This window comes from Protopterus annectens, chromosome 10.part0, assembly GCF_019279795.1.
Source record: "Protopterus annectens isolate FY-2018-M chromosome 10.part0, PAN1.0, whole genome shotgun sequence".
NCBI lineage: Eukaryota > Metazoa > Chordata > Ceratodontiformes > Protopteridae > Protopterus > Protopterus annectens.
Window position 1 is genome coordinate 1,000,834,658 of NC_056744.1, and position 15,073 is coordinate 1,000,849,730.

General features: G+C 37.5%; 1 protein-coding gene across 1 annotated transcript in view; it reads left to right on the forward strand.

Annotated features, from left to right (window-relative positions):
• Nucleotides 1–15,073, forward strand: part of LOC122812819 (lectin-like) — an 89,513-nt gene that overhangs the window by 28,475 nt on the left and 45,965 nt on the right. Inside the window, exon 3 of the mRNA XM_044084872.1 lies at nt 13,178–13,296. Within this exon, the coding sequence (XP_043940807.1) occupies nt 13,178–13,296 (119 nt within the window). The remainder of the gene's footprint in view (nt 1–13,177; nt 13,297–15,073) is intronic.

Genomic DNA, 15,073 nt, shown 5'->3' on the forward strand with positions numbered 1-15,073 from the left:
AACCCCAGTACTGTGATCTGAAAATCTAGAGGATGTTAATTCTGGGACCAAAGAGATTTCAGATATCACTGTATCTTTCTCATGTGGAGACCTGCCAGGGGTATCATGAGAATCATAGATGCCATGAGACCCATAATCCTGAGGTGTTCCCTCACAGTGACTGAAGTCTAACTAGAAAACTTTAGAAATAAATCTAAAGAAGGATATATTTTTTCCTGTGGAAGAAAAGCTCTTTGGACTGAAGTTTCTAATTGACATTCCAGGAACACAACATTGTGTGAGGGAGTCAATAAAGACTTTTGAATGTTCCCTTGGAATCCCTGCTTGTGCAGTAGACCCCCCCCCCCCCAAGATAGAAATTCCTGACATTTTGAAAAAGACTGTGCAAATATACACAAGTCATTTAAATACAGAAAAATACAAAAAATGTGTATACCCTGTGCAACGAGCTGTAACTGGACCTAGCCACTTTATGAACACTCTTGGTTCAGTGGGTAAGGCAGAAAACTAATAATGTGATCGAAACATACAAAGCCTTAAGAAATACCTAAAGTGTGGATGAATAGGAATGTGATGGTAAGCATCTTTTAAGTCTAGTTTTACTAGGAAACTTGAAAGAGGAAGAAGAGGCAACAGGTTGTGAAGTGACATCATTATGAATTTGGGCACTATCACAAACAGGTTTAGGAAAGAAATATCCAGAATTGGTCTACAAGTGTTTTCTGTCCTTAGGACTAGGAACATTCTTGAATAAAACCCCTTTCCACCTGGGAAGGAAGAACTAGTTCTATCACTTTTTGGGACAGCATGTGATGAAGAATGAGTGGAACCAAACAGTCTGATCTGCAGGATGATGAATGACCCCCTGGAAAACAGGAATTTCCTCCCACTGCCAGCTTAAACCTGATGAATGGTTTTAGACCCATTTTGTCTGAAACAATCTGTTGCCAAAGAGAAAAATGGAGATTCAGACTTTCTGGATGAGAAAAAGGGCCAGGATAGGAAGAGGTCCCAAGGTATCTTGAATAATTATTTAGACTTGGAGTGTCCTTCATTTTAGGAAGTTTGAGACTTCTTTTTGCAACCTCCTTGTCACTTCTTCTTAAAAGTCTGTTTACCTGAATTCTGTTTATTATGGCTTTTTTGCCAAAATTGGAAGAGGAGAAGGAAAGTCCCTTGGGCAATTTGTAAAAGGAGGGCTGAATAATCTCAGATTCCCTGGATCAGCTTGCCCCTTTCATCACACATTTTGATCACCTCTGTAGCAGACGGGCCAAACTTTAAATTTCTATCCAAGGGTGAATTTAAAATGTCATTTTAACATCAACTGGAGGATTCTGAGAATGCAGCCGAGCAAACCCTGTTAAAGCCATAACAACGAGTAGTGACATGTCCAATAGAAGAAACTAAGTTATTCAAAGTAGATTTTTCTTCACAAGAATAAACTCTAGATAAAACATTCCTCACACTTTCACAATATGTCTCTGTATAAACTTTAACATATGATCCTAACAATTTAAAATTCTGAAATTCAAAGTTATACTTTTTTTACCCAAACATATAAATATTTTTTCCATCCTTAGAAAGAGTAGGATTGGCATTAACTAAGTGCTTATCAGCAGAGGAGTCAACTAGAACTTCTGGGTCAATTTGGGAATGGTGTATAAAAATTAAAAAAAAACTGAGGTGCTTTGTACATTGTATGTGTCTCTTTAGGGACAGATGTCTGACTATCAGGAAAACTGCAGGCAGTAAGGTGCACACCCTCTAAAGTAGACAGGACAGGAGGAATGGGTGTAGCCTCTGGAAAATCCTTCTCTAACAGTTCATAGTATTTTTGAGGGGTTAAGAAACCTCAGTGTTCTTCCATTGAAAACACTGGGACATTCTAGCAATAGTCTCAGAGAAAGAGAAATCCCTTCAGGGAGAATCAGAAAGTGAGCTTTCCTCTGAGTTTGAATCAGAATTCTGAGGACAAGCTCTGACTCTATCCCTGCATCTTCCTGTTCAGATTCAGAATCTTGAATTTCTACAGTAAAGGAGACATCCCTCTTTCTTTTACCAAAAACTACTCTAAAAGAAGGATCAGTAGCCTGAATCAAACCCTGAGCCAGTTCCAGTAAACTACTCCTGTCCAAAGAAATTTGAGGAGAAGTAGATACCTGCTTGATTTTCTGTTTCTTTTTGTCAGGAAAAATGAAGCTTACCATGTTACTAATGGCAGCTACTTCCCCAGGGATGGGCACAGCATTCTGACGCAACAGAGAAACTTTCCCTGTTCCTCTCCCAGGCCCAACAAAAGTGGTTTTCCCTTGCCCACACAGGGGAACCCAACATACAGAGTATGTGGCTAACCCCCGGTCCATAGTGGCTGTAGGTGCTACACCAGATGGATCCAGATCCAGGGTAAAAGATGAGTGGTCTGAGGTACAACAAATGGCCACAGCAGAGTCACTCGCCTGTGTCTGAGGCAAACTGCTAGCCTGCTGTGGTGGCAAAGGCTGTTTGCTTAACTTTTTCTTTTTGTGTCTGGAAGGACCAACTGTGGGACTAACAATCTGTTGCATGGTCAAGCCAAAAATGGTACCTCTGTCTTGAGAAAACAACTAACAATGCCAGTAAAACTACCAGTCCAGAAAAGTTAACTTTTTTGACAGAAAAAATCACAATAAAAAGCACTTTCAAACACTATGGCAGCCACACAATGTTAAAATAAAAACAGTTTATTTGCAGAAAATATTTTATCCATTAGTTTCGCTTCTGGTGAGAGAAGAAGAAAAGGAGCATTGTATCCCAGCAGAGTGAAGCTGTAGTGAGACCAGCAATAGTGGTAGCCAAGCAGTAGCCATTCATGTGACTCCCCTTTTTTCATCATTCATGACAAGCTAATTCTTTGTTTTCAGTTAGTACTGCTTGATTTGTTTTCAGCTTCAGAATATCTGCCTAAATACTTCATCCATTTCAGGGTCTATGTATCAGTTTCCCCTCAAGTGTTTGGCTGTGCCCTGTACAGACTCAGACACCTTGAGTGACATTTTTCCTGTAAAATCATGATTGAATTTCTCCAATACCTAGTTGCACACAGGACAACTAGTTTGCAGTGACAAGCACTGGCCCCAGAGTTACAAACAAAATACTCCTGACTTTGCTTTATATTTTCACTCCAGCTATGTAATCAATAAAAAAGGGTCTGTTGACATGAATATGAACTTTTCCATTATCTCAGTTACCAGCTAAGTGGATATGGGCATCATGAGGCAATGCAGACATTCTCTCGTGTTCACTGACAACCAGTTAATTTTATTTATTTATTGTATTTATTTATTTTATTTATTTTATTTTACATTTGTTGACTGGGCTAGTCTAACTGGATATATGTCCATTTTCAATTGAGGCCTGGGGAGAAAAGTTCCAAAACATGATTAACTAAATTGAATAAAAATACAAAGCATCTAATTAAAGAAAACATTATAACACTAGATTAATGTAAAAAAAAAAAAAACACTTTACCATAGATTTAATTTAAGTTAGTAGGTGAGAGAGGAAAAAAGGGAAAGAGAAAAATAAATAACAATATAAGAAATAGAGTGAGAAAAAAGAAAAAAAATAATTATATTAGAGTTGGTGTAAAGAGATTTAGAGCAGTTGATATAACCATAGAAGAATAATTATAACAGATTTAGAGTAGTGGGTTAGACATGGAAAGCAAAAGGAAATGAATAGCTAGTATTTATCAAACATCTTATATACATAGATGTACACAGGGCATGGCATGTAACAAACATCTTATATACATAGATGTACACAGGGCATGGCATGTAGCAAACATCTTATATACATAGATGCACACAGGGCATGGCATGTAACAAACATCTTATATACTAGATGCACACAGAGCATGGCATGTAACAAACATCTTATATACATAGATGCACACAGGGTATGGCATGTAACAAACATCTTATATACATAGATGTACACAGGGCATGACATGTAACAAACATCTTATATACATAGATGCACACAGGGCATGGCATGTAACAAACATCTTATATACATAGATGCACACAGGGCATGGCATGTAACAAACATCTTATATACTAGATGCACACAGGGCATGGCATGTAACAAACATCTTATATACATAGATGCACACAGGGTATGGCATGTAACAAACATCTTATATACATAGATGTACATAGGGCATGACATGTAACAAACATCTTATATACATAGATGCACACAGGGCATGGCATGTAACAAACATCTTATATACTAGATGCACACAGGGCATGGCATGTAACAAACATCTTATATACATAGATGCACACAGGGTATGGCATGTAACAAACATCTTATATACATAGATGCACACAGGGCATGGCATGTAACAAACATCTTATATACTAGATGCACACAGGGCATGGCATGTAACAAACATCTTATATACATAGATGCACACAGGGTATGGCATGTAACAAACATCTTATATACATAGATGTACATAGGGCATGACATGTAACAAACATCTTATATACATAGATGCACACAGGGCATGGCATGTAACAAACATCTTATATACTAGATGCACACAGGGCATGGCATGTAACAAACATCTTATATACATAGATGCACACAGGGCATGACATGTAACAAACATCTTATATACATCGATGCACACAGGGCATGACATGTAACAAACATCTTATATACATAGATGTACACAGGGCATGGCATGTAACAAACATCTTATATACTAGATGCACACAGGGCATGGCATGTAACAAACATCTTATATACATAGATGCACACAGGGCATGACATGTAACAAACATCTTATATACATAGATGCACACAGGGCATGACATGTAACAAACATCTTATATACATAGATGCACACAGGGCATGGCATGTAACAAACATCTTATATACATAGATGCACACAGGGCATGACATGTAACAAACATCTTATATACATAGATGTACACAGGGCATGGCATGTAACAAATCTCTGAAAAGGCTAGTTTTTATTATGTAGTAGTTTGACCGGGAACAGAAAATACTGACTTAAAACTAGGAAAAAAATTGTAGAGCAACGTAAACAAATAGTGAAGGAAATAAGAAATGCATATCAGTGTTGAGGAAGTTTAGAGGTATTTTAGCAAGGGGAGAGGGTGTCAGTCTGGTTTAGAACATGTACATAACCATTGGGATTTAAGGAAGACTCTTAGTTGGTTCTTAAACAGTGGAGTAGATATAAGGGAAGTTAGATCATTTGGAAGTATGTTCTAAGTGTTTCCAACAAAGTTAGCAAACAGGCAGTCACCAGATTTGTTATTGGATTTAAGGGTGGCAACTAGTAACTTATTTGCTGAGCATAGAGCTTTGAGATTTGTATAAGGACTAATAAGATTACAGAGTGCAGGAGTATTAGTGGGATGGTATAGGACCTTGTGAGTGACAGTAAATTGCCAAAGAAGAACCTGGTTTTGAAATTCCAGCCATCCTAGCTGTTTCAGATTTTGGCAGTGGTGGGTTCTAAAAGGGGAGCCGGTGGCAAATCTGGCGATGTTGTTACAGGAGGTTGCCAGTTTGTTTAGATTAGTTTTAGATAGGTTGGCATAAATGGGGAGGTGTAAAGTAGGGTGGAAATTAGATGGGTTTGAGCAATAGTAGTCCTGGCAAAGGGTGTAAGAAAAGCTTTAAGCCTGTAAAGGAAACCAAGTTTTCTATTAACTGCTTTGATAGTTAAGTTTATGTGATTGTCATAGTTAAGATTATGATCAATTGTTACACCTAAGAGTTTGGTGGTTGTGTCTGGTGCTATTACAGTGCTATTATTTGATTTAATTGTGAAATTAATATATGTAGATGTCTGTGTGGGAGTGAACAGTAATAGTTTAGTTTTTTTTGGGTTAAGGAGGAGACAGCGTTGATGGAACCAGTTTTCAACTAAGGTAAGTACTCTTTGGGTACTGGACTGGAGTTCAGCTGAAGAGGCTGGGGCACAGATTAATGTCGAGTCGTCAGCATATTGTATGCAGGTGGTTTGGAGATCATTAATGAAAATAGAAAAGAGGAGAGGTCCCAGAATGGAGCCTTATGGGACACCCAGAGTGACTGGGAGCTGAGTAGATAGTTTATTGTCCCAGAGGACTGCATGTTGTCTGTTACCTAGATAAGACTTAAACCATTTGACTGCCTGAGTTTCCAAGGGAAGTGATTGTAGTGTATCTAACATTAATTGATGATTAACCATGTCAAAAGCTTTAGTGAGGTCTATAAAGAAAGCAGAGGAAAGCAGGTTGTTATTTTGATTTCTATTAATACAGTCAGAGAAGGATAAGAGAGCAGTTGTAGTGCTGTGGAATGGTCTAAAGCCAAGCTGGCAGTCAGCCAGTATCTTGTTTTGTAGGAGATGCTTGAGTAGCTGCTGGTGGATACATTTCTCCATGATTTTTGCTAAAGGAGAGAGTATGGCAAAGGGTCGAAAGTTAGTGAGTTCAGTTGAGTTACCACCCTTATGCAATGGAATTATATGTGAGACTTTCCAAAGAGAAGGGATGGTACATTCTGTAATAGTTCTATTTATTAAGATGGAAATAGGGTAGGCTAGTGCACCAGCTGCCATTTGCAGATGTTCAGCTTGGAGGAGGTCAGCTGATGGAGTACGAGGTTTAAGTTTTTGAAGAAGCATATGGATGAGTGATGTTGGCACTGGTTGTAGAGTAAATGCAGGAGGATTATTAGCTATTGAGGGTGGTGTAGTGGTGCTAGCTGGGAATAAGGTATTTGCTAGTACGAGAAAAATCTGTTAAATGTGTCTGCAATTTGGATGGGAGTGCTTTGAGTCAAGTTAGATGGGGTAGGAGTTTTGGAGTGACCTGGATGAACTAGCCTGTTAATGCCTGACCAGAATTTTTGTGGATTATGTGGTTGGGTTTGTTGGAGTTTATGGTAATAGTTTTTTTTTGTCAAGAATAGTTAATTCTCAAACAAACTGATGCAATGTGTGAGAGATGTATTTACACAATGTCACTGGAGGCAAAGCTCTCACATAAAATTACTCCTAATGTCAATAAGGTTGTCAGTAGTACACACACTATACCCATCAAACACAACTCAAAGCAGACATATAGATCTACATATGCTGAGGCACTTAACTGTAAACTTCCTAAACCACAAAGACCTCCTAGAATAAGTACACATAACAAATACTCTCAGCAGCCCCAAATGCAGTCTTTAAATACAACACCCACATCAACACATAGACCCACATCTCATGGAGCCTCTGCCTCTAAGCCCATAAGGCAAGCCACCACACAATCCAACATTCTGGTCATTGGAGACTCCATTGTGAGACACACTGATGTCCCTGAGTAAGGAGAAAGTCACGGTCAGTTGCTTATCAGGGACTAGGATCTATCACATCATATGCGCACTCAAGTCATTGGACCACAATTATGACTCAGTCATAGTTCATGTGGGAATAAATAACCTGAGATGTACCTCCCTAGACTGTATGAATAGAGACACCATGGAGCTCATGGAATATGTGTCTCAGGCTGGTAGAAGACTAGCATTGAGCAACATTTTACCTTCTCAAAAGATGATGCCACAATATGAACAAAAGATGATTTACTTTAATAATTGGCTTAGTTTCTGATGCCTTTCTAAGGGGTGCGATATTTGTCAACTTGAAAGGAGATGGCCAACAGACCGTGCTGTTTTGCCAGAGATGGTCTGCACTTCTCCCGTCTAGGCTTTTAAATATTAGCTAAAACATTGTCTTCCCCACAGTGCCTTTTTTAGGCAATGCCAAGCTGAAAGTACTAGCAAATCAAAACCAAGAAAACCTAAAGGTATTACTCCTCAGTGCTAGTAGTCTAAATAAAAAAACTCCACTCTCTAGAAGCTGTTTTCACCCTAGAGAATGCTGATGTCTGTCCAGTCACTAAGACATGGTTTAAACCCATGGAGAGCACACTAACAGTGCAGGGTTATAATGCTTTCCACACCTTTAGACCAGCTACTATACAGACAGGGACTAAAGGTGGAGGTGTCTCTATTTAGATCAAAAATAAATATACCTCAAGGCTGGTCAAACAGGACAATGTACTTGAGCTGCTCCATGTTCAAATCACCATAGGGAAAATCCAATATCACTTCCTTACTATAGGTCCCCCAGGTGACCCAGGAAATCCATACTATATATTTAAACGTATTAGAAACACTAAACATCCAGTGCAGTGGTTAGTATTGTCACCTCACAGCAAGAGGTTCGCTGGTTCGATCCTCGGCTGGGGTGCCTTCTCTGCGGAGTCTGCATGTCCTCCTGTGGTCGTGTGGGTTTCCTCCGGGTGCTCCGGTTTCCTCCCACATCCCAAAGACATGCTGCAGGTGGATTGGACCCTCTAAATTGGCCCTAGGTGTGAGTGCATGTGTGTGTGTGCCTTCTGTGGAAGGTTGGGCGCCAAGCTGTCAACTCAACACTGTAAAACTCCACTGCCAATCATGAGTGGACAGGTGATCCGCTCTGGCGATCCCTAACCGGGAAAAGCTGAAAGAAGAAGAAGAAAAAGAAACACTAAACATCCAACCCAACACCCTATTCATGGGAGACTTTAATTACCCCATTACTAACTGGGAATTCTATATGACACTAAATGTACAGGCACACAGATTCCTGGATTTTCTAAACACAAACTCCCTGAACCAGATAGTCAATACACTGGTGCAGGAGTACAGCCATACTGAATCTGGTCCTCACTAATATGGGAGAATGCTGCACATCCCCTACTGTAATGTCTTTCCTGGTAAGGTCAGACCACAAAATGGTCTCCTTTGAAGTAAAATAAAACCTGGACCCCCTGCTAAACCTGGAATATTCAGGAAATACAGTAAGGCTAACTTTCTGCTATTAAGTGATAACCTGGCAAAATTTCAAGCCCCCATAAACCCTGCTCCATTTATCCATTAAAACACAGCAGTTCTAGCTTTAAAATATCTTTCCTGAAGAAGAAATCAATTAAAGATCACAAAAGAAATAAGAGAATGGAAGTTTTTTCGCCAAAGGGAACTTATCTGCCCAGCTATAGAAAGTCCAAGCTGACTGTCAATCATTGGAAGCCTCAGAGAAGCGTACTCTTTGGCGGCAGGAAAGCTCTGATGGGTTTCACACCCAAACTTGTTTTTAATTGAGCTACTTGACAGTTTGGGTGCATGGAAGGTGCACTGAGACTTTGGAAGCTGGCCAGGTGTTATATCCTTAGCAGGATATAACCAATATAGCAAAGGCTGCTGCAGCAGTGATGAATATGAAGAATATCCAAAGTTTCTACTGTGTAATACCCTAAACCTCCTCTGTAGGAGGCCCAGGGAGAATAATGCAAATAACCTTCTAAGGACATCAAGTGTTACAGATACTTTTTATTTTTAGCAGGTATTTAGGCCAGTAACTCCAAACCCCACAATCTGTAGATATGATATGTTTCACACTTTTTATAGGCTTGTCAGTGCAACATAAGTGGATAGTGTAACCATTTTTGAGAATGCTCAGCCTTTAAAAAGCTGTATGTCTTTACATTAGGGTGACTGCAGAACTTCCCAATTAAGGAACAAAACAATAAGCAAAAAGATCTCACGTAGGATCCCAGAAAGACTCCTGCCAACTTATGACCTCAGACCCCTGAGTAACTCCACTACACACCTTCTAACCCCCTTCTTTAAACTAAAAAAGCATAAAACATGGCCTTCTCTATGATCACTCCAAAAATATAGGATTCCATCACAGGTGACATCAAATCCATCCAAGCATTCAAAAACTTCTAGACAGAAACTAAAACATTACCTTCAAAACTAGGCTCCATACACGTCACCAAAATACTCTCTCATATAATATTAAGTGTGGGATAATCTTTCCCTGATATACTTTGCTGAATGTATGTTATTTACTCCTTGCTTGTATGCTCACACAATGAGTACTTGTACATACAGGCTGTTTTTTTTTTTTATTGGTCTATCTATATATTTACACACACACACACATATATATATATATATATATATATATATATATATATATATATATATATATATATATATGGGTCTACCTGACATGGTCGACAGGCCATATGATCGACACTCATTTGGTCGACAGTTCATTTGGTCGACAAGCATGTTATGTGGGGGGCTTCACACCCCCCACACCCCCCCTAACTATATATATCAACTCCAGGGTCGCACAACATTGGGGAGGGGGGAAGATCTGCCTGTCGACCAAATGAACTGTCGACCAAATGAGTGTCGATCATATGGCCTGTCGACCATGTCTGGTAGACCCATCTATATATTTATATATATATATATATATATATATATATATATATATATATATATATATATAAGATAGATATTTATAGACACACACACACACACACACACACACACACACACACCACATATATATTTTCAATTTTTACACTCTATGTGTATGTCATTGTATTCTTCACCTTGGTTGCATACCTCTGGTTGAATCTGAAAATGGTCCCATTAAATCAGAGTTCTACCCTGGTTGACAAAGGAATAAATAATTAAATAAACTGCAAACAATATAAGATGGATGATGTAGTTATTAAATGAAATGGAGATACAATTGAGATATATTGGGCCAAGAATTAGTAAGGAAAAAGTGAAGGTTTTGTAGACATAATGGAAGAAGATGTGTGAATTTTGACATTACTGAAGAAAGAGTATTAGGAGTAAAGTCTGGAAAGCAGGATATAATAGCAAAACATTGAGAATACTTCATAGCAGAGATTTGGAATGTTATGATGTTATGGACATTTTTTTTATTTTTAGAAAAAAGGTTTACTTGATAAACTCAGTAGTTTGAGACAAATGGCACTATATAAAAGGAACTTGTATATTCTCTTCTACAGGGAAAATATACTGTTGCATGTAATATCCTGTATATTATAACATTATAGATAGAACACAGTAAAAAAAAAGAGGTGTAATATACAATAAATAAGAAAAAGGAGGCTAAATTCAATTAATTAATTCTTGCCATATATATATATATACATTTATTTTGGACCTTGAAATTTATGAAACATGAAAAAAGCAAAACTTTATCTATTTTACTGAGGGCTAAGTATAAAGAATTTTGGGGAAACGAATAATCACAAGATACCAAAAGATAATACAGGAGTAAAAAATATTGCTAATACTATAAGGATGATCAGAACATAATGGTATGAGGAAGCCATGCAAAAATGTTATTATATGGGCTCTAGGGATGGATTGCAGATGGAAGTAAATGATTCAATAAGGAAAATCAAAAAAGAAAAGGTTTGGTGCTATTTTGATGACGCAGGACTTCGTATGGAGACTATTATTACACACACTATCAGTAAAAGGGCTCAGTGTATTATGATGTAATTAACAAAAGATTAAGTGACATTTGGAAAATAGAGGAATCATGAAATCCTTTTTGTCTTTTAAAAGAATGAGCAAGTTATAAAAAAGTTATTCAAGAAAGGAGCAATGCCAGGTTTAAAGACTGTGGATTTGAACATAATTTTATATCGATGTTATAAGTAAAGTAAAGTAAAGTAACATGAGTCAGAGAGAAAAGCTGGTTAATGTTGCCTTTGATGCTATTTGGAACATCTGAGACATAAAAAGGAGTTACTGTTGAATTAAGATATCAGTTGAAGGAGGAAATAAGAAAATAAAGTTTTGCTAAGGTAGACTGAGAGAAAAACTAGTAATAGTATGCCTAAATATGATGTGAGTACCCAATGGGTATTTCAAGTATGAATAATGCACATATATGATTTCACATTTCATTTTGCAATTTGAAGAATGTTTTAACTAAAGAAGCCCTGTGCTATTCAATAAGTGCCATGAGATATTTTATTTCAACCGGAGCTACCACCATCTCAAGCAGGTAAGACCCAGTTTAACATTTCATCCATAAAAAAATCCAAGAAAAAGAGTATCTCAAAAAGGTAAAGCCTGACTGATAAATATACAAACTAGAGCCTCAAAGGAGTAAAACAGAGGATACCACGTTATTATCTCAATGTAAAACATCCATCTTACAATATAATGTAACTAAAAATGCTGTCAGAAGACGACTGTGATTCTTTGTGGTCTACAAGTATTGCAGTTTGTCTGTGACAGCTGTCTGCCTCTCTCTCCTTTATTTTATCTCATTACAGATATTAACACTTTTATGAATGTACCAACTTTTCTAGTCTGTCTCCCTTCTTACAACATATTCTATCAGTCCATAACTTCTCCTTGAAGAAGTTTTCACTAATTTCTGAGTTGAATTTTACCTTCCTCTTTGCACCTTTAGAAAGTCTTACCATAGGATTTTGGTTATACATTTTCTTTTCTGTTAGTTTCACCTTTTTGTTTACAGTTACTGTGCCAACATTATTGTTTTCTGTACTCCTGTGTTTTAGGTAAACCTTAAGAGGAAATGGAGATGTGTTATTAGATTATTTCAGAGCTGGTCAAGTCAGAATTATCTGCTGAATGTCACACCAAATAGTACTATAACTACATGTACCCAGAAAAGAAGATTCTGCAACAGTAGACAATGAGGAACCTTCTGACTTTGGTATAAAATACAATAAATCCATATTATGTATCCCATATATATATTTTTTTTTTTTGAGGAAGGGGGGTAGATTCTTTACTTCTGATAACTGAATCACAATGCACAACAGCCCTATGTAAAGAATTAGAGAGCTGCTGGCATCTTGCATTGCTTGCTGGGAATTTAGCTACTATGGGTTGGTTTGTAGTTGTGACACTTGCATGCTTATGTCCAGAGGAGATGAATTCAGAAGATAAACCCCCAGGTTCCACAATGTGATAGGAATGAGACCTTCACACCAAGAGAGTTCTCATCAGGTGAATATGCAAATATGCCACTGGGGAGTTGGTGAGAATCCATAAAGTTTAACAATTCAGTTTTACCCTATGGTTAGGTACATTATGAGAAAATGTACATTAATGCTTTAGAGTGTTTTGTATCAGGTTGTATTAACTCTCTGTCTTTAATGTTACACATATATTGCACAAATAAGGTCCATTGTAAAAAGTATTCACAAATCTGCATTATCTTCCTCTCTCTCTCTCTCTCTCTCTCTTTTTTAAGGCCTACATGGAGAATTGCACCAGAACAACACGAATGAACCTAAGATAGAAAAAACAATGATGTATGGAACTGCTACAATACATTATTTCAGTACTCCAAAGAAATTCACAGATGCTGAGGTACAGTAGAGAAAAACAGATTCTCTAGAGTGTTTTCCTGCCCCTTTGATGGCTGCAGCTCTAATGGGCAGTTTGAGTCCTTCTTACTTATTATAAGTGAAGCAAATATGCCAAGAAGCATTCATAATATAATCCCACTGGTAGACATGAATGGTTGTGCCTTCCTGGTCAGTCTAACCACCCTCTCTGATAAGGCCTCAGCAGGCCTAACTTAGTAGCCCCTTTTCTTGCTTTGTTTCTGAAATGTACGTTTTGTTCTTTTTTCAGTAAATGGCTGCTATGGAAGATTTATGTTTCAGCTTTACTGGCTCCAAAAGCAATTACTGGAACCAGACAAACACAAAACCCTACCTTCTGTTAGTGCTTCCTCTACAGTCACTAAGTTAACTATTATGTTTTATTATTTACACATCACATACACATACACGCACACACACACACACACATGCCCACGCACACACACACACACACACACACACACACACACACACACACACACACACACACACACACACACACACACACACACACCATGCCTACTGTCAATTTGGAAGAAATTGCTAATTACACACACACACACACACATACACACACACAGTATGCCTACAGTCAGTTTGGAAGATATCGTTAATTCACCTACAGCATGTCTTTGGGATGCTGGCCAAAAACAAAAAAACTAGTGAAAATTCATGTGGGCAGTGGAGGACTTGAAGTCTCCACATACAGCCAAAGAAAGGACTGGAGACTAAAGTGCTGTGATGTAGAAGTTATAACCACCGTGCCACATAGTTATAAATCACTTAATAATCACACAAGATTCAATGCACAATGGAGTACCAGTGTCTTGGAAGACAGCTGTGGTGGCTGTATTGCACAAACAGGGCAAAGACCCTTCAGACCTAGCTTCATATGTACCCATTTAAATTCTGAACCATGATTATAATGTGTTTATGTCTATACTGGCTAAGAGAATGACAAAGTTGTGGTGATTATTTACACTAAAACACACCAGGATGCAGAGCAGCAAGCTCCAGCCCATGTGATGCTAGTTGCAAGTAATTCCCACCCTCTTTAAGATGTCTGTATGTCAATCTGTTTTCTGTCAGTTAATTTACATACTAAATAATTGGCTTTATGTATTTAGTAGCTGAAATATACATATAAATATAAATATAAATATAGATAACTGAAGCAGTTTTCCCTTACGTGAAAATTTACCTGGAGAAAACTATTTCAAATGTATTTCTGAGTAATAACACTGGTAATTAAAAGAAAACAGTTTTATATTTAAACTATTTTTATATTACTTAAGCATAAATAATAAAAATATAGCTTAAATATAAATAAAGTAAATGTTTATTGTCTGTAAACCATAGTATTTTTCTGTATTTGCATTTGCTATATGTATTCTACTAGCACCGTTGTTTCTGTTTTTTGATGGCAGTGGAACAAGCAATGCATTTTAGTCTTTGAACTCTCTCTCTGCCTCTCACTGATTCTAAAACATGTAGCCTGTTGTCACCTTAAAATTTGCTGATATCAAAAGGCTCAAATTTTTAAACATTCAAAAATAAAGTGATAATTATTTAGAAATCTTGTTTTGATCCTCTTCACTAACCAAATACTAAAACAAGTAAACAAATAATTGCAAGTTACTGGTATATGCATACCTATCAAATGTCCCTGACATTAATCAACTCAGCGTCACCCATTTTGAGCTCTCATCTTCATACAATTTAGAGGTGTATCGTAATGTAAATAATTACAATTGCCAAAG